General features: G+C 37.2%; 1 protein-coding gene across 1 annotated transcript; it reads right to left on the bottom strand.

Moving 5' to 3' along the window:
• Positions 1-953: 953 nt before the first annotated feature.
• Positions 954-15,229, bottom strand: trpc4b (transient receptor potential cation channel, subfamily C, member 4b). The gene is made up of 11 exons (XM_038693413.1): positions 15,008-15,229; positions 14,117-14,519; positions 12,267-12,785; positions 4,882-5,218; positions 4,560-4,699; positions 3,951-4,264; positions 3,654-3,849; positions 3,357-3,551; positions 3,061-3,102; positions 2,875-2,964; positions 954-2,769 (listed from the first exon to the last, which is right to left on the bottom strand). Exons 2-11 carry the CDS (start codon positions 14,492-14,494, stop codon positions 2,200-2,202), a joined length of 2,781 nt encoding a protein of 926 aa, XP_038549341.1. The 5' UTR covers positions 14,495-14,519; positions 15,008-15,229; the 3' UTR covers positions 954-2,199.
• Between the last annotated feature and the right edge of the window lie 3,517 nt (positions 15,230-18,746).

Here is an 18,746-nt window from a genome sequence, read left to right on the forward strand (position 1 = left end):
CACCATTATCAGAACACTAATAAAACTGATCACTAAATGGTACTACTGTCAATTAATTCTATGCCTACAGCAGTAATGTAGTTATTACATTACCTCAAATAAATGCAGCTAAATGTCAGGCCTATGTATTTAAAGCTTTACAGCTTTCATCACCTGTTCTGCGCAGGTTTAGTAGTTTTCCACTTTAAAAGTGCTTGCACAGTCTTTATATAGTGATGCCATTATTGAGTCATTTGCACGCTTACACATCACTAGGTGCTTGATGCATGGTAAGTAAGAATACCTTTAACACAAGCTAATTATTAACTTCATCTGCAAATTAATTAGTGTAGTAGAGTAAAAAGCATGTTAAATATACTGCCGAAGTATAAAGTAGCATATAATGGAAATACTCAAGAAGTATTTAGGAATAGGTCTTACATAAATTAACTTTGTTACATTCTATCAATGCTCCTTAGTTTTGAGAGCAACTGTGTTATGAAATACAGAAAATTTGTCTAGCTTGTTGTAGAAGGTTGTGTGGAAGGAAGATTCAGTTTACACCTGATTGGATATGAATAATGTACCAAATTAACATTTTTTTCCTGCAAATAAGAGCAACAGAGCCTTGAGAATGCTTCTCCTTCAGGTCACAAATTGCAAGAGAAATCTTTCAGAAAGAACATGTCCTTTTCAACTGTGCATCTAGTGCACTGTATTAGATGAATCAGTGGATAAATAGCCAAAGAGAAGGTAACAAACTATTACTTAAATCTTTTCCCTATAGTAAACAAGATGAGAGAGAATATTTCAACAGTAAAGCAAATCAAGACAAAGGCCAACTGATCTTCTCTATCGTTGTGCCATCTACTCTCTCTTAATATTATTAACGTCAGTATTTTGCAATGGAGAAAGAGTACAGCAACCTGAGAGGGGGGCAACATGTTGTGAATTAGTCCAAAAAAAGACATTGCTTTTTGAATTAGCTTTCTCTTTTATTTAATTGTAGAGTAATTTCATCACATTACAAGTTACAGAATTGCATAGTGACAGATCACAAGAGAGCTTTTACGTCATGGTTCTGTGTTTGTGCTGTTGATGTTATTGTTATGGTTTTGTGTTGTGGTTTCCTGTTTTATTTTTTATACCATTCCTCTTGTTTGTGTTCACTTCACTTCCTGGTCTTTCGGTTTTCCCACTTGTGTGATAGTTTGCACCTCCCCGATTGTTTTCACCTGTGTATCATTAATCACCTCACTTTTGTGTATTTAAGACTGTGTCTTCCCATTGTTTCATCTTCGAGAGTTTGTGGAGTGTCTATGCCTGACTTCAGTGTTTCCTTCCGGTGTTTCTGGATTTCTTCATGGATTATTGGATTTATAGCCTGTACCATTTGGATTTTGTTTGCTTTCTGTTTGAACTGCTTTCCTGTTTTGGACACTAGCCTTGCAATTCACTGTGTAAGCCTGTTAATTTTTGTTGTTTCTCGATACACATTATAAACTGCATCTGCTCCGCCTATGTATTCTGCGACAAATCCCTGGTGTTCTGCTATATTTGAGCTTGTGTAGCTGAAGAATACATCCTTCAACAAATGTATGAGTGAAAGAGAAGTTGAGACACATCTCAGAATCATCTAGGTGCTTGATTGTTTATCTACTAGATACTTTGTCCAAATTCAATGTAAAGTTAAATACAAATAAACATATATTTACTCAGTGTTAATTATCTTGATTATTTCTTCCTGTATAATTGATTTGACCAAAAGGAGTAGCTGTTGTAAGCATATGAGGAGTAATACTTTTTCTATAGACTTAAGAGATTTAAGATACTTTTGCATAGGACCAGGTGGAAGAAGAGAGGATTGGAAGCAGGGTTTCAGGGCTCTTTGGAATTAAATGCTCAAGGTAAACTTGCTTCACTATTCCCTGAGCATCAAGTCAGCACTCACTGAGGTCAGTCCTCACTCAGTGTTGTTGTATATCTTCATCGTATCACATATCAGCGGTGAATGCATGTAATATAATGTGAGAGAGCATAATATTATTATATATATTACCATTATATAGAGTACATTACAGGACACAAGATTATTTAAATTCAATATATATTTTAACTACTGTTTACAACATTTGTTTATTTTGATAAACTATTTTACAAAATAAATGAGTTAAAAAATGTAATCCAAAAATGTTTTCAAACTAACATAATTAACATCTCTCACTTGCAGACAGATTCATTTTGATAATTTTTGGGCCCATTTTTCACTTCCTTAGTAGGCTCTTTGCAAGAATGTTCAATCTCCTGAATGTCCTCGACTTTGTTTGAAACATCCACAATTACTTTTCCAATCAGAAGTTGCTGTTGGTTTTGTCCACCAGATCCCAACGAATCTTCTTCTGACATGTATTCTGAATGTATTTCATCACATTTCTGAGACAGAAGTATGCTCTGTCTCTGGAGGGACACAGCCTCTGAGACATCCTTGGATACCTCATTCTGAGTCTGTCTTGTGCTGGAAGGAACAACTAGTGAACAACTGGCTTGCCTGTCAGAGCCCACAGAGCTGGTGGTGTTGGCAGCTCTGCGCTGCACGGTGGTGGTGGTCACATCAAACACGTTCAGCTTCTGTTGAGGATCATCAGTACGTACTTTCGGAGAATATTTGAATGAGTTTCCAGGGTAAGCCAAGGTGGAGCTTGCAACATTACCCGCAACCCCACCTTGAGGTTTACCCTTCATCATTCCCAGGACTTCATAGCGAAAGCTGGAGATATCCTGCTTAAGCTCCTATCAATTATTGAGAAGCAGAGATTAATCAACAGCAGACATTACACAGCAACAGAGAAATGAATTGGGTAATTGAGGCTCCAATGTTAAATAACTACATACTACCTTGAAGTTCTCTTCTGTCAACCCTTCCTCTGTCTTGGCATCTCTGATCATTGCGGCCACATACCGTTTAACAAGGTTCCTTAAAACCTCCTAAAAAACACATTATTTTTAAGGCAAAACTACAGATGATTTTTAAATAAAAATAAATAAAAACGTTATAGTATTTTATGGAAAATAAATTACTACCTGATATTCATGGTTTACTCTTACATTTTCGGCTGCACGTCTCTTTAATTAAAGAAAGAAAAGCTCCATTAACAAAGTGAGACATGTAATTTCTGTTTTCAATGGTAGGCTGAGTTGTTCTTTCTTTACTTGCCCTTTCTCCATAAGAGATCTTAATTATGGGCACAGTGTACCTTTTAACTTAGTGCCTAATTAACAGGTTATATAATTGACATTTAATTAGTTTTGAGCAGCCTACCAATACCAGACAGGCATTGAAAATCACAGATCAGAGCAAATCTTTGGAAAATCCTTACCCCCAAAGTTTCGAAGGTTTCAAGCCTTTGTATGCTTGGTCTCTTAAACAAATGCATCTTTATCCATCCAATTAGATAACAAACAGACTTTGGACTGGGTATTATATTGAATGGAGATGGCAAAGTTCCCCCTTCTTCAAAGTAGCTCATCCATAATTTTGTTCTTGCAAATTTCCACTCTATATCTGCATGGTCCTGAAAGTGAAAACAAACAGAAATTTATCAAAACCTTTTTCAAAGGACTGCAAGACAACTTAGTGTGGTTAAACTATAAAACAGGTAAGCTACACCACTCACAGCAATGTGCTGGTAAGAGTTGTTCATCATCGCAATTAGCATGTTCAGAAGCACTACTAGGGAGATGACATTGTACGTGCCAAACATGGTAGTGCCCACAAACTCAGTGAATTCATGTTTTGGTTCCACGTTGGTCACATAGAGCGAAATCAGGCCAAATACAGACCAAAATAATGACTGCAGTGTCTCGAACAGCCTGAAAAGCAAACAACGATACATCACATTGTGCGCTGCTGCAAAACAAACATATTAATCATTAACAATGCAGATATGTCAGGGACAAATTATTAAACTTGCGTTGAGAAGGCGTTGTTTTGCTGATTGCAGCGAATACCCGTGCAACTATTACCCATATCCGTTTCATAGTAAAAGTATAGCTGGTTGAGGCCATTGGCAAAGGCTAATAACACTAGACAGTAGATGAAGAGGAACTTCAGGATGTCCAGGAGCATGCGACCCAGTGAGATCTGTAAGGGTCCTAGATGGGAGTTGGCAGTGAAAAGGCATATGAGGCGCAAGGAGCTGAAGATGTTGGCAATGGCAAATAATGCCTCTGCCACCAAAGTCGGGTGCCACATTTCCCAGTTGCATCTTTGTTTTTTCCCACTGTACTGTAAAAATGAAAAGGAGAATGGAGTTCATTATTTTATCATTAGAAATCAATCTTGCAAAGATTTTGGGTTTTTCAACACACAAGTTGACTTTTATACTGAGAAATTAAAGAATATATACTAATCTCATTTGGGTAAATTTTCCTCTTAAAAGTAAACTTTGATTTAGACTGCAGCAGAATTAAAAGGTGGTTAATATACCTGTTTTTTAATTGAGTAAACATGTTGCATATACTGTGTAAGCAAAAATTATTTTGAGGTTGTCTAATACCTTGCTCTGTAAGATGTACAATACCTTTGCATAAGCAACAATCTTCAGAGATATGGTTGCAAGATACAAGGAGTTCATAATGAAGTCCATTAAATTCCACCAGTCATCTATGTAGTCTTGGAAACCACTATCCCACATCTGTTTTATCTCAGTCCATATAAAGCCTTCAAGAGATGAACAAGACAACAAGAAAATCAACATTGTAACACAGTCGTTCAAGTATAGCTCCACAGGAAATAAATTATGTGACAAACAACCAGTGTGCAGATAGTACATGTACAGATCTACAACAGTGATAACATGAGAATTAACAGCTGTCTGTTAGTGTGTGTAAGTTCGTTCTTACCAAGCACCCAGGGCAGGATAATCCATTCCACAGTGGTGGGTGGTGGGCCCTGAAGGTCCCGGTTTGCAGAGGCTATATGCTGCGAGGCCAAGAAGAGCATGAAGAGGAAGGTCAGGTAAGAAGCAGTGTGACAGATGAACTTGATGAAGGGCTTACGGATGAATAAGCCATATCTGCTCTTTGGAGAGATCAGGTAGAAGATAGATAACAGTGGGAAGAGGAGGCCGATGAAGATACACGTGATTAACTTTCCTGCCCAGTGACGCCTCCTCCAGCCTGGGAACTCATCATACCACCGAGACGCCAGCAGTTGCTGACAGTTGGGCTGAGCAACAAACTGAACAAAAGAGAGAGACAAAGAAAGACATGTTAATGTTAATGTATTAATTATTATCTTGGCTAGAATTATCTCCTCTATAAAGCTGAAATAAATGATGAAAAACCTCAATAGTAAGTACATATGAGGTGCCCCTAGGGACATTATTCAGAATTACCATGCATATACATGTACTTTTCCTCTCACATACACATATGAAACCAAACTCATTCACATACTATACTGAAAAGCTCACACACATACAAGTGAAATGCTCTCACACATACAAGTGAAACACTCTCACACACACAACTGAAACGCTCACACACACACAACTGAAACGCTCACGTACATACAAGTGAAATGCTTTTACATACACTACTGAAACGCTCTCACACACACAACTAAAACGCTCACACACACACACACACACACACAACTGAAAAGCTCTCACACACACAACTGAAACGCTCACACAAATACAAGTGAAATGCTTTTTCATACACTACTGAAACACTCTCACACACACAACTGAAACGCTCACACACAACTGAAAAGCTCTCACACACACAACTGAAACGCTCACACAAATACAAGTGAAATGCTTTTACATACACAACTGAAACGTTCCCCCACACACACAAATGAAAACCTTACACACATACAAGTGAAATTCTATGGTTGGTCCCAGCCAATGATCCCAGCTTGCATTTCAGGTAAGTTAACATTAAAGCTATACACCAAAACTTTAAATAATGACTTATATGTTATTGACATTATACATAAGATTTAAAATGCCTTAATGATTTTAAGTATTTACTGTAATTGTGGTTTGCAACACAACAATTGTCTAAACGTGAATCAGCTTTAAACTAAGTTCTAACTGTTAAATGTCTAACAAACTATTTGAAGCAAATCAATTAAACCTGAATTCATATTTTCAGATGAGTCAATAATTTGGATGTCACTTGATTATAGTGTTTCTTTTAATAAGTCAATGGTAAGCTAATGTGAAGTTAAATATGGTAAAATGAGCTATTTTGCTTGCATAATGGTAGCCATAGTTATTATTTCCACTTTTTGGCCTATTAAGGCATTAAAAGGCCTTCTCTACTTCTTTTCCAACTCCCTGCTAGGAAGAGCAGCACTGGATCTCCTCATCGTCCACTGTAGTTTTAAACATCTGTGTTTTATGCCCATTAAAAAAATGGTTTATGGTTCCCATTGCAATAAATTCTAAATATATTTATACTTTAGACTTATTTTGTCTTTACTACTGACTGAAAATGTTCATTTTACATTCTGATTGTCAATTGAAAGTACCAGCTCATCATGCAACACAGATAAAACATTGAATATTAAAGCTTAACTCTTTCACTAAGGGAGAGCAGTCTAGTATAAGTTGAAAAGTGAAAATATTGCTTCGTCTTCTGACCTTGGTCAGAAAAGGTCAGAAGATGAAATAGTTATGCAGTTTTTTTAACATTGTACCTTATACTTGAAGATAACATAGGAGCCTTACACTCAGCAACTAGAGCCAGAGAAGGTTTTGAAGAGTGCCTTGTTTGCTGCTCTCATGTACAGTAAGTCTAGTTTAAAGACAAGAGAATGAGCACAAATCCAAACAAAACTAGGTACAGTGCTTAAACAAAGAATGAGAGAGAAATTATGAACCCCACTAGATGTATCATTAATTGCAATTTTGCAAACTCTGAGGTATTCTCAGGCAAGTAGCCCACACAGAGCAGCTGAATCGAATGCACTTGTAGCAAATATATGCTTTCTATCAGTTAATGTTTTTCACCCTTTTGCCTCACTACACACTATACAGTAAGCCAATAAACATGTAATATCCACAAGACCTACTCAAGGGTCACAATAAATGACACCATCTATAGAGCTTCAAAACTATTCAGTGTACAAGTAATTCTTTTTTTAATGCAACTTCTTAGTGAATGTCACATTTGTCTCTTAAAGAATTTCTCCTTCTCCTCTAGCTCTGCCAGGAGTCTGTCTGGTAAGAGTGCGCCTCCCTATGGCGCTTCCCAGCGCTGATGTGCTGGCATTTGATAACTAGCAGTGGGCTAAAGCCGACCCATCTGATTAGTATGAAATTGAGCATATACTTTGGAAGAAATCAAACTATGCGCCGATGCTTGTCAGAAGCAATAAACATAATGCCGTTGTACAGTTGTTTGCATGTATTGTGAGATGTGTGCTTTTATTTAAACAACTTCCTGTTCAACTGAAATGCCTTCCTGTTTAACTGAAATGCCTTCCTGATCAACTGAAATGCCTTCTTGTTCAACTGAAATCCTCTCATACAACGTACTAAAATGCTTTTATACAACATACATTTTACTTGTTTCAGTGTGTGAGAGCGTTTCAGTTGTGTGTGTGAGAGCGTTTCAGTTGTGTGTGTGAGAGTGTTTCACTTGTATGTGTGAGAGCATTTCACATGTATGTGTGTGAGCTTTTCAGTATAGTATGTGAATGAGTTTGGTTTCATATGTGTATGTGAGAGGAAAAGTACATGTATATGCATGGTAATTCTGAATCATGTCCCTAGGGGCACCTCATAAGTACATGTTTTTAATTTAAATAAGCATGGTTTATAAAATACATGTAAAAATTTTGTTCTGTTTATTTACAATGTCTTACACCACCACAGCCAGGATAAACATTTGTTTATTATTATGCTGTGGTGTCTAGTCCACACGTATGGTAAGTAGGAGAAGATATTAAATTTAATATTTTAACAAGATATAATAATGTTATTATTATATCACTTATATTATCACTTATTATTGTAGCCCCATGTTAGTTTTATGGAGTCGAAACTGCCATTATACCGGTGGCATAAAAACTCAGGTCTCATTGTTAGTGGTCCTACACATAACAAGCTTGTCTGCCAACAAATTTTGCATAACCGAACATGTAGAACCTTACTGAAGTCTAGTAAACGATCCTTCAGGAAGCTTTAATAACCTCTCTAACTGAAGACAATGAACAAACACATGTAAATAGATTTTCCCTTGCTAATCAGAACTGCAATCCAGGTAGGCAACACATCGTAGCATTTGCTTAAAATATACTGGTAATTTGTACAGAGAATACCAGCAAACATACTTGGAACACAACATCGCTCCCTTACACAGATGTTACACAGATTGAATCTCCTGCTGTTTTAAACTCTTCCGGGTATGATGTTAAAATTACATATACTGACTAGCTGGTAACCCTTTTATGATCAAGAACAGTGTCATACGGGTTTCCTCTGAACACATCATTGCAGCATTATTGTTCGGACACCACAACAGCAAGGGCAACATTTAGGAATGGAAAAAACATGCTTTAACATTCTTCACCCCATTCGACAGAAAGAGAGAGAGAGAAGCACTACTTATCTAACATTTAATCGCAAGAGTCTTTAAAACACTACATGTGACTCAAATGATACACGATTATTAATTAACAGAATTTTATCTTGTATCTGCTGAAACAGTCAGTTCTTTTAAATTAAGACTGAAGACTTTTCTTTTTACCATTGCTTTTAATTAAATATTTAACATTTTTCTTTTTATTGATAACTTACACTGCACTGTAACGTTTACTGTCCTGTTTTCTTTTTCTCTGTTTTTAGCTTTTTATCATTGCTTTATTCCATTTAACTCTTTTAACCCTGATTGTAACACTGTAACTTTTATTATATTTTATGTTGCTTTTATGTTTTGTGTAAAGCACTTTGAATTACCTTGTTGTTAAAATGTGCTGTACAAATAAACTTGACTTGCCTTGCCTTGCCTTGTAAGCATGCAAGACAAAAGTTTCAAGTGGGCAAAGCTTTCAGGAGTGTTCTCTGATCCTCTGATTGTCAATTGTTTCCCATACACATTGTCTCTGCCCTCTGAGATTTGATATAAACATCTGCTGGACATCTGCGGATTGTGATGGAAGTTAATTTCAATTTAACCAAGTTAAGGCCAAACGGGATCCCCATTATGTTACTATATAGCATTAAATTATGGGTGATGAGGTCATCTATCAATGAAGAATCAAACATATAAAATGTTTCCTATCTGTCCTTGTGAGATGTTGACTTGCTATTACATGCCTGGAGGCAAATGGTGGCATCTGGCAGGGCCAGATTTGGTCTGAGGACACTTTTGGAAGGTGAAAATCATTTCATCCACATGTCACACCACTCTCCAGTTCAAAAACAAGTATTAATTCTGTCCTAAGGCACATTCATAGTGATGACATACTGGAGAGTGCTTAATAATTACCCTAATAAATAACATCGACTCAGTTTATTTGAATATATGATCTAAATAAGTTCCACATAAAATATTTTCTGCCGTTTTTGGTAATTAACATTAGCAACTGTCAGTTTATGTATTATGTATTGCACTTCCATAATTAAATTTTAAAATAACATGCTATAATTTTGCAATAACAGCATGAATTATACTGCAATTATGAATATGAATTTGGGGGGTTAAAGATGTGAGCTTAACTTAGCTTGTAATTCCACTTTTAAGTTTCACAATAATGAAACGTAATAATTAACAACCTAATGATTTGAAAATAAAAGCAATTGAAAATAAAAGTAACTACTCTTTTGATAAGTGATAAGACTTTTTTGTGTTTCATCTGTAACACAAAACATAATGTATACAGTTTCATCAATATTTTACCATTACAGGTCCAATAAAAAATTTGCATCCAACGATCATCGAGTGCCAAATGGAGGAATGACTGCAGAAGGCAGCAGAAGAACAGAGGAAAACATCTTTATTGAATACATTAAAGGAAAATGTTGCCACTAAGAATGAGGACATCCAGTAAGTGCTGGTGGTCAAGCAGTCCATACATAGTACCTTTTCTTTGGAGAATTCCAAAATGGCTAACCAAAGAGCCCAGCTTAAGGATGCAGGTGTGTTATTTGTTGGGTCAAAACCAAGTCCAAGTCCAAGTCAAGTCTGAAGGCTGTCACAACAAAGTTTTCATAAGTCAAAAAAGGTTTTAACATTTTCCTTTCATAGTTTTCTAACAAACCCCTATTGTGTTTCAATAAAGCATTTGTAAAATAAAAGGGCTCTAAAATGTGTGCTACAAAAACGAACAACAGGCATTCTTACTTTAACACTAAATATAAAATACAAAATTTGTATCATTAGCTCTAATAGAAGGGGATCAGAATAAAAATTATGTGGTCCTGGCTTGTAGAACAATAAAAAGGTGACTTGTAACTAATACGTTCTTGTGCACAACTTCAGGACACATCATAGATGTAATCACGATGACAATTACTAAAATTATTATTACCAGCACATTAATTATTAATTATTAAAGTTGTCAAATTTTACTTTAGCAAATCCACTGTCTCCAACTGATTACACTGTATTTGGGTCATGAATAACACATTAATTGTTGTAATTCATAAGTCAAATACAAAACGCTCAACATTAATAATTATGTAGCATTAAATGAAAAACAACTATGATAACCAAAATGCATGAACTAAATACAGGCACATAAATAATAGCTAAAATTAGATGCACAGCTGCAGTGAGGCAAGTATTACCATTCCTCAAAACATGAGCACAAATGGGGAAAAACGATTACGCTCTTTGTTTTATCAAGTTTGTTGAATTTTCGTGATTCAGCCTCACTTTTGGTTAAATAGGCCAAATACTTAAATACTTAAATACAGTAGCACAGCTATACATGCCTACCTGAACTTATCATATTTATTAATGCCCCATGAATTTATTGGTTTAAAAAGAATCCAATTTCAGTTACGAAAGCTCGAGTCTTAAGGTATTTAGGTCTCAAGACAGTCAAATCTCACTGTTGATAAGTGAGAGGAGAAATAATATCAAACTTAGGAGCAGTAAAGCAAGACTCATCATTTTTCTGTTACATACACCACATACTGAGCCATACACCAGTCATTGCCATTACCCCTTAGACCACAGCCATTCCACCATTCCTCCTCATCGATCTGCCGGCCTCCTGCCATCATCAGCCACGTTTCTCCCCAAATCGCCAGCCTCACCTTTGTTTGTCATTAGACCACTTTAATTTTAACATCCACCAGCGAGGAGGTGGTGTTGATTTTTAAAAAAGTTTTTCCTTTTTGTAATGCAGTCTGCTGTCTTAAACTAAAATAAAAGACATCCACTGAAACTCAGTCTGTAATTTATATTGTTGTCTGGTAAGCAGGAAAGAACAAAACAAATGGTAACATTTGTGACAAGACAATACTAGTCAATTCCTACTGGAATATAAATCTAGGTACAGTGAAAGAAAAGACTATAGGAAACAAGGGAGTGGCAATTGGGCCATTTAGAGGAATGGGGAAATACATTACACTCTTAGTATTTTTGTAAAAACAGGGTACAACAAAGTTTTAAATGTGCTGAATTGAGAAAAAGGTTTATACATTTATAAATATAATACACTATAAACTTCAAAAGTAATACTTAAATTGTTGCTTACTCTTACTATGTAATCACAATGTGTACATTTTCAATATAGTTCTATTTCACAATAAATGCAAAAAGGCTGCCATTGGATTCAGGAGATAAATATTTCAAAGAAGATGTTAAAAGACAGTAAAATGTTCCCTCCCTAATTAAAATATTATGAGTTTGAATTTCAAGGAAATGGCCATCATTATCCCCAATTATCCAGTTGTCATGGGACTGTGTGAGAGGGCTACTGTAATGCATTGCTAAGAGCCAGCCTGGCAATTACATCTTGTTCTAAACTCCCCAAGGAGATCTCCACCCATCTCAGGCCATTTAAAGCCCATCTTGGCACTGCTTTTGTTACACTGTGCATGTTTGATTAAAAAAATAATGATTAATCCTTATTGTACTTGTTCCTGACACTTAAATGTCAATATACTCTACAACCGTGTCAGTTCTCAGTATGTCTGTATGTATACCAGTGTTAACAAGACTTCCAGTACTCTTCTTTACATCTTTTTCACTGTGTTGTACTACTGTAGGTCATAGCAGTCATATGACAAGGACGATATTATAACAAATAAAGAGCTTACCTCTTTCTGGCAATATTTGATAGCCAGCTTCAGTCGGGCCAGATCATTACCATTCTCATCTAGCAGAGGGTTGATGTCATCACGGTAGTTGAGGATTATTTCCAACTCTTTAGAGCTTCGGGTCTGGTCCAAGAGGTCCTTTGCAAATTGTTGACACGTATAAGACAGCATCTCATACTCTGACTTGAACTCGTTCTCCACTGTGCTGAGCTCCTTCAGCTCCCAACTAAGTTGAAAAGCCGTGAGGAAAGGATCCTCGCTGGAGAGAGCAATGAGTGATGGGCTAGCAAGGGCCTTGTAGATATTAAGACGAGAGCGTGAGTGACGAAGGCCATCCACATCTGAACTGGACACACACTCCATGCAGTTGCAGCGCACAGCATGGGGCTGAGGTATGGAAACACCTCGCTGCACAAGTAGTTTGATGATCTCATAGTTGTTGGTGTGGGCTGCAAGGATGATTGGAGTGATGTCTGGGGTGAAGTCTGAAAACTGTTTGTCCAGCAGAATTGGTGGAACCTTTTCAGGAAGTCCAGAAAGGAACACAGAGATGAACAGAAGTGAACATTGACAGTACACCAGCATAGTTAGTTCATAGTTAGATAGATAGTTTATAAAAGAACATTGCGTTTTTAACCACAGAGGAACTGCAACATCTGGTCTGAACGGGTCTAATTTCATCTGTCTTGGGTCTCCAACCACAAGCCATTAGCACACAGCTAATGGCTTGTGGTTCAGCTGGCCTCAAAGTATATTCCTGGTTGGAAGCAACTACACCCTTTGTTCTTTTTCCTTTTACCCAGCAGCATTAAAAAACAAATTTACAAAGATGTTAAGAAAAACTCTTTAGATATAAATTCCTAATTTCCTAACATAAACGCAGCCATGCTTGAAACTCAGAGACAGAGAAATGCCTTTAATTATTTATTGTTTTTATCTCGATCAGATTTATAATAAAATGACATTTTATTCAATCTGACATAACATTGACCTAAATGGTTATTTTGTCCCTTCTCTATAGCTTGGGCTGGTATTAATGAAAGGTGTTGTTACCAGAATCCCAAAATCTATATTCTAAACTGCATATGCTCTTCGGGGTTGTGGAGTGCTAAAGTCTAGAAGAGCAGGGTGGAGCCTTGACAGGTCACCATTGTATCCCAGGGATGCTGTCAGAATCATATGAACCATTATGACCAGCTGATAGCGGGCATAATTTTAAAACACTGCTGGAAGTAAATAATGAATACAAATTAATATACTCAAAACCTAATCTAACATTAACTGATATTGATGATTTTGTTCATCTGCAACAATGTTTTACTTGTTGCTAAATAGGACGGTTAACAATGTATCACTTAATGTACATAACTGACTCTTTTTTCCTATACAGGCATGTGCAAATGTTTATTTATTTAGAGTAGTATGTAATCAAAACAAATCACATAAGGGATCACCACTTAAGACAAACTTGAATTAGGAGCTGACCGTGAGGGATCATGACACTTTACACTTATGATCAGCAATGCCATTGAGGCATAATTTGGGTGGTGATGGAACAGTGGATAAGACACACACCCCCCATGGTGTGAGTGTCCCAGATTTGATTTCCTGAGCAAGGCATTTAACCCCTAGGTGCTCCAGAGGTATGTGACCTAATTGTGTGGGGCAGGCTGGTTCATATTCTGTTGCAGAAGCAAAGAAAAAGTTTTGTGAATGCCAAGAACACATAAAATTAAACAAACTGAAAAGAAGCTAGAAAGGTTAGCAATAAACCATAACATTAAAAGTCTATAAAAAAAAAAAATAATGAGGGAATGTAAATTGTATATGGAGAGTTAACATGAATCTACCTGTTTTTCCCCACGTGGCTTCTTGTGGTTGAGCAGCAGCTCCACAGCTCCCACCACTTCTTTGCGGATGGCATGTAGCAGGGCATCACCCACATATACATTATAACTGAGCAGCAACTCAATTATCTCCAAGTTCTCATTTTCAATGGCAATGAGCAGGGCTGTGCGTCCCAGGGGGTCAATGCAGTTGATGTTGATCCTGAAGTAGATCTCAGCTTCCTCCAGGGCTTGCTTCACACTGCCATAGTCCCCCCTCTCAACCGCCCCCAGGTAGGCCCTCTCCAGAGCAGAAAGCTCAGACTCGGCCCGCACGATCCGCAAAGGGATGCGGTCCCTGTATGAGGAGTTGTCAGTTTTCTTGTAATACAGCTGTGACATTGCTGCTACAGCATCTCAGTCTCAACTGAGAATGAACGAGAAATAACAAGACAGGGGTAAAATATGAGATTAAGTTTCAGTGCTAGTTGACTTCTCAGACACAGTGGGTACAACTGTCAAAATGTACTTTAAGACGATCAATTGAAAAATGTTAAATTTGAAAAATGTTAAATTGCAAATGGCAAGTAATACATTTCACTTCAGAATTATTAATGTTTTTTGGACATATTTTACCAAAAATATGTAGTATATACGTTTTTCATTCAAACTTATGTTAGAAATACTAATCTAAAAACACACACTTCTTGTGGATATCCACAACAGTTGACACAAACATAATCTGAAACAGATTTAAAAGTAGGCTATTTTTCGTAAGAAAGAAATAAATTACAACAATTCACGACAGGTGACTAAAACAGACAATTTTCGGGTTACAAACGTAGTTAATCACATTGGATAAAATCGACGCCCAAATAAAATACGCTCAAAAAGAAACAACTTTAGAAACTTTACCTTCCTCCTGTTGTGATTTACTCATGAACCACTCGACGGAGAACCAGAGGCTGCGGCTGTCAGAAAGGAAACTTGCGTGATCGAATCCTCATCTTATCGCTACAGTCTCCACTGGAGACACTGTCATGCAATCCACTACCCAGCCCTTTGCTGTGTTTGCAAAATACACGCGTCAGATCAGGTGGGAACAAGAGGTGGCATCCTCTCGCAACTGTGCACAAAGTGCGCGTTCAAGACTCATCAGCACAAAACTCATCTTCAGTCATCACCGCCCCTTTACCCTTGGGTTTGCTGTATTACAGTTTAACAAGTGTTGGAGTAGGAAGACTTTCCAATGAAGAAAACCACTTAGCCACTTTTTATATTCACGTTGTCAGGGCAGTAATGTTATAGGGTTCTTTTCAAAAGCAGTGTGGTGTTTTGTTAATAAAATATGCCTTTAAAGAAATTCTTGTTATCATTGTTAATTTGTTTTCTTGTCAGATTAGGCTAATTATAGTAAAATGTATTGATCGTGATCATGATGAAGTTCAAATGTATGTATTTATTCATGTGATTCAAATCCTGAAGCCACTGATCAACATTTCAAGTTGTCATTACATATCTTGTTTTGATTTCCAGAAACCATTATCTTTTATTTTTACTTTCTTATTATTAACTAAGGTTTTTGTATTTCTACATAAATTTTTTACACATGGGTAAAAAATGACCGGTATCTTTTCAATATGGAATTTGAGAGCACCTTTGATATTTGTAAATGTTTGCAATTAGGAACAAATTTACTGCAGACCACTATTCACCTGCCACACAACTGAAAACGGCTGATTTTGCACATATGATGCATGTAAGTCTATTTAACAATCATTTTACCTAAGAAAATATTAAATATCTTGTGAAAGATAACTGTACATAATATTTAAACATTAGGTTGACATTGATATCCATTAATAGTGAGAAAGAGTTTGTGCTTTTGATTTTGATTTTCTTCAGCCAGCGTGTTAATATGGCTGGTCCCAGTAATTACCGATTTACAGCTAAAATGGTCATTGAGATGATGCATGAAGAACAGGATAAGTAAGATGAGGAGGCAATTCTTGGTCCTGATTTTGAGTCTGAAAACTATGTTTCTATCTGGTGTTGTTTCATGCTCAGTCTCTGTCTATCTGTCAAGTGTTAGGCTGTTTCCCACCCTGCTCCCACCCTGCTCGTTAGTATCTGGTATATGTGTGTTTGGTGTTTCTGTTCATTCCGCCTGCAGTCATTGTCATATGATGAGTGTTCTGCCTGTTGCTGTACTACCAGTTCTGTACTTGGATTTTGCCAGTTTCCACTACCCGTGAGTTTTGTTCATGCCTGGTGTGTTGGATTAAAATCCCCTGAACTGTATGTCTGCTCTCCAGTGTTGTGCATTTGGGCTCCCTCCTGCTTTGCATTCACCTAGCCGTGACATGGAATACAACTGTAACTATAATTGATTGACATTTGATGAAAAAAACTAATATACAACAGTTATTACACAATTTTTCAAAAATATACCAGGCGAATGTCCATGTTTTGGCAATATTTACTGTTTATATGTTTACTTTTATTGGAAGTTTTTTTCAAAACACCATTTCAGTGAAAAAAACAGTGAATATTGATCAACATTCCTATGACCAAAAGCACTCCTATGCTTTACAGGCCCACAAATTGAGAACAGAACATTCTACATCCTTCGTATTGAGCAGAAGAATCGTTTGATATACTGGATGTCTGTGTAGCTAGTAGACGACGATAAAGACCATCTGTTCCAAAGCAACACTTCTTCTCTCCTTCATTTTGAGAGAGAAAGGAAACCTAACAGCTCAGGTATTTCGTGATACCAAGATGGCGGCCCGGGAGCTATTTTTTAGACACAAACAACAGCTGTTTTTGGACTGAAAACTGCGAAAACGTCAAAAGTAAGTTAGCGGTTATAACTGTATGTATTTTGGTGTGTGTATTCTTATTATTATCCGACTAATAACTGTGAGTTTAGTGATTTGAGTGATATGAGTTACACAGCTGATCAGAGCTGGAACTGGGCAAGCGGGACATATGAAGGAGAGAGAAATGGAGTCAGAAGAGAGCGTGGAGAGCGAAGCAGGAAAGGAAAAGGACACAAAAGGATTTGTGAATCGGAAAAGGAAGAAGGATAGTGTTTCAAGTGATGGCAGCCAGGCGAGAAGAACTGATGAGATGTATTGAGTTGGTAGCGGTGACAAGAATGGATGGGATCTTCAAGAACCGGTTATCATTGATTGTGTCTCAAGGCGGTAGTGAGATCAAGCTTTGAGGATTCAAATGTATGAAGATTATAGCAGCAGAAATGCTTCCCACTCGGGTCAGAAATCAAAAAGAAAGGAGTAATAAGGGGTGTACTGCAGTCAGTGGAAGATGAGGAATTTCGGGGTATTGAAGGTGTTTGTGAGGCGAGAAGACTTACAAGATTCCGTCAAGGAGAAAGGGAACAAAGTAACTCTGTGTGTTTGACTTTTGAGGGAGATTTGCCATACAGAATATATTAACATTATATATTTTACAGGGTGAGGGCTTATGAAAGAGCTCCATTAAGGTTCTTCTGTTGCCAGGAATATGGACATGTGGCTTCAGTATGTAGAGGAGTCAGATGTGGGAGATGTGACATGTCCATATTCTTCTGTTGCCAGGAATATGGACATGTGGCTGCAGTATGTAGAGGAGTCAGATGTGGGAGATGTGAGAAGAACAACTGTGAAAGAAAGGAGTGTGAAGAGGAGCAGGAACAAGTAAAGTGCATTCACTGTGCGGGAAATCACCATGCAGGGTCAGCACAATGTTCGTAAAAAATAAAACAAATAAAAGTGAGTAAAATCAGAGCAGAAGAGGGTGGCATTTATTTATTCTGGCATTTATTGCTATGGTGGTTATTAAGAGCAAGTCAGAAAGGATTAAGATGGTGTTGGATGCGGCAAGGAGATTCTTGGACATTGTAGACATATCAGGAGAAGAAATGGTCACTATGCTGAGGGAAGTATTTCCACCATATCAGACAACTGAGTCTGAGTCATAGAACGGACAATGCATTGAATGGGATTACTTCTGGTGGTCACTGTAAATTTATTGCATGGGGAAACTATTTCATCTAGTAGGTGGTGATAATGCAACATTTTGGATGCCAACCGCCATAAAACCACAGAAGAAGAAGAAGAAGAGCTGAAGCTGAGCTTTCTTTAGAGTGGTCGGACCGCAGTGTAGGATGAGATGAGAGATCTGGATGGCAATAACTGTAGTCATGTACAATGCTTACAGAGTGATTTATGTTGTAACATAAGTTCATTTACACGGTGTCTGCGGGGTCTTAAAAAGTCTTAAAAGGTAATTTTGCCAAAACATAGTCGGTGTGGCGATCAGGGGTAATGGGATTAACCCAGTTGGCCAGCTGGCCACTTGAACAGCCCTATTCCTCAAAAACAAGAGTGAGATGCGCTGCCAGCAGCTGTATTGGCAAGACAGAAGAAAACAGGGAACATTCAAGGAGTGTGTGGGTTTGGCTAAAGTTAGCTGGTTATTTAGCTAAATCGGTGCCTTTTATTGAAACACATTCAACTTTTCATAAAGCCGATGCTCTTGTCAATGTCACTGTTTGTGAACAGCTCAATCACAGCCTGGATGGAGCGGGATTTAAAAAAAAAGTTTGATGTGCTGCAACAAACTTTATAAATGTTGAACTCATTGTTCT

This window comes from Micropterus salmoides, unplaced genomic scaffold (genome assembly GCF_014851395.1).
Source record: "Micropterus salmoides isolate LMB-PRFRI ecotype aquatic unplaced genomic scaffold, ASM1485139v1 Ms_hic_scaffold_3, whole genome shotgun sequence".
In the NCBI taxonomy this organism is placed as follows: domain Eukaryota; kingdom Metazoa; phylum Chordata; class Actinopteri; order Centrarchiformes; family Centrarchidae; genus Micropterus; species Micropterus salmoides.

Bases quoted from the DNA above. Each gene is read 5' to 3' on its own strand.
- trpc4b (XM_038693413.1), bottom strand. From the start codon at position 14,494: ATGTCACAGCTGTATTACAAGAAAACTGACAACTCCTCATACAGGGAC. The intron at 4,700-4,881 runs GTAAGAACGAAC...CATCTCTTGAAG, and splicing joins TATCCTGCCCTGGGTGCTTG to GCTTTATATGGACTGAGATA. The intron at 3,850-3,950 runs GCAAGTTTAATA...TTTGCTTTTCAG, and splicing joins CAAAACAACGCCTTCTCAAC to GCTGTTCGAGACACTGCAGT.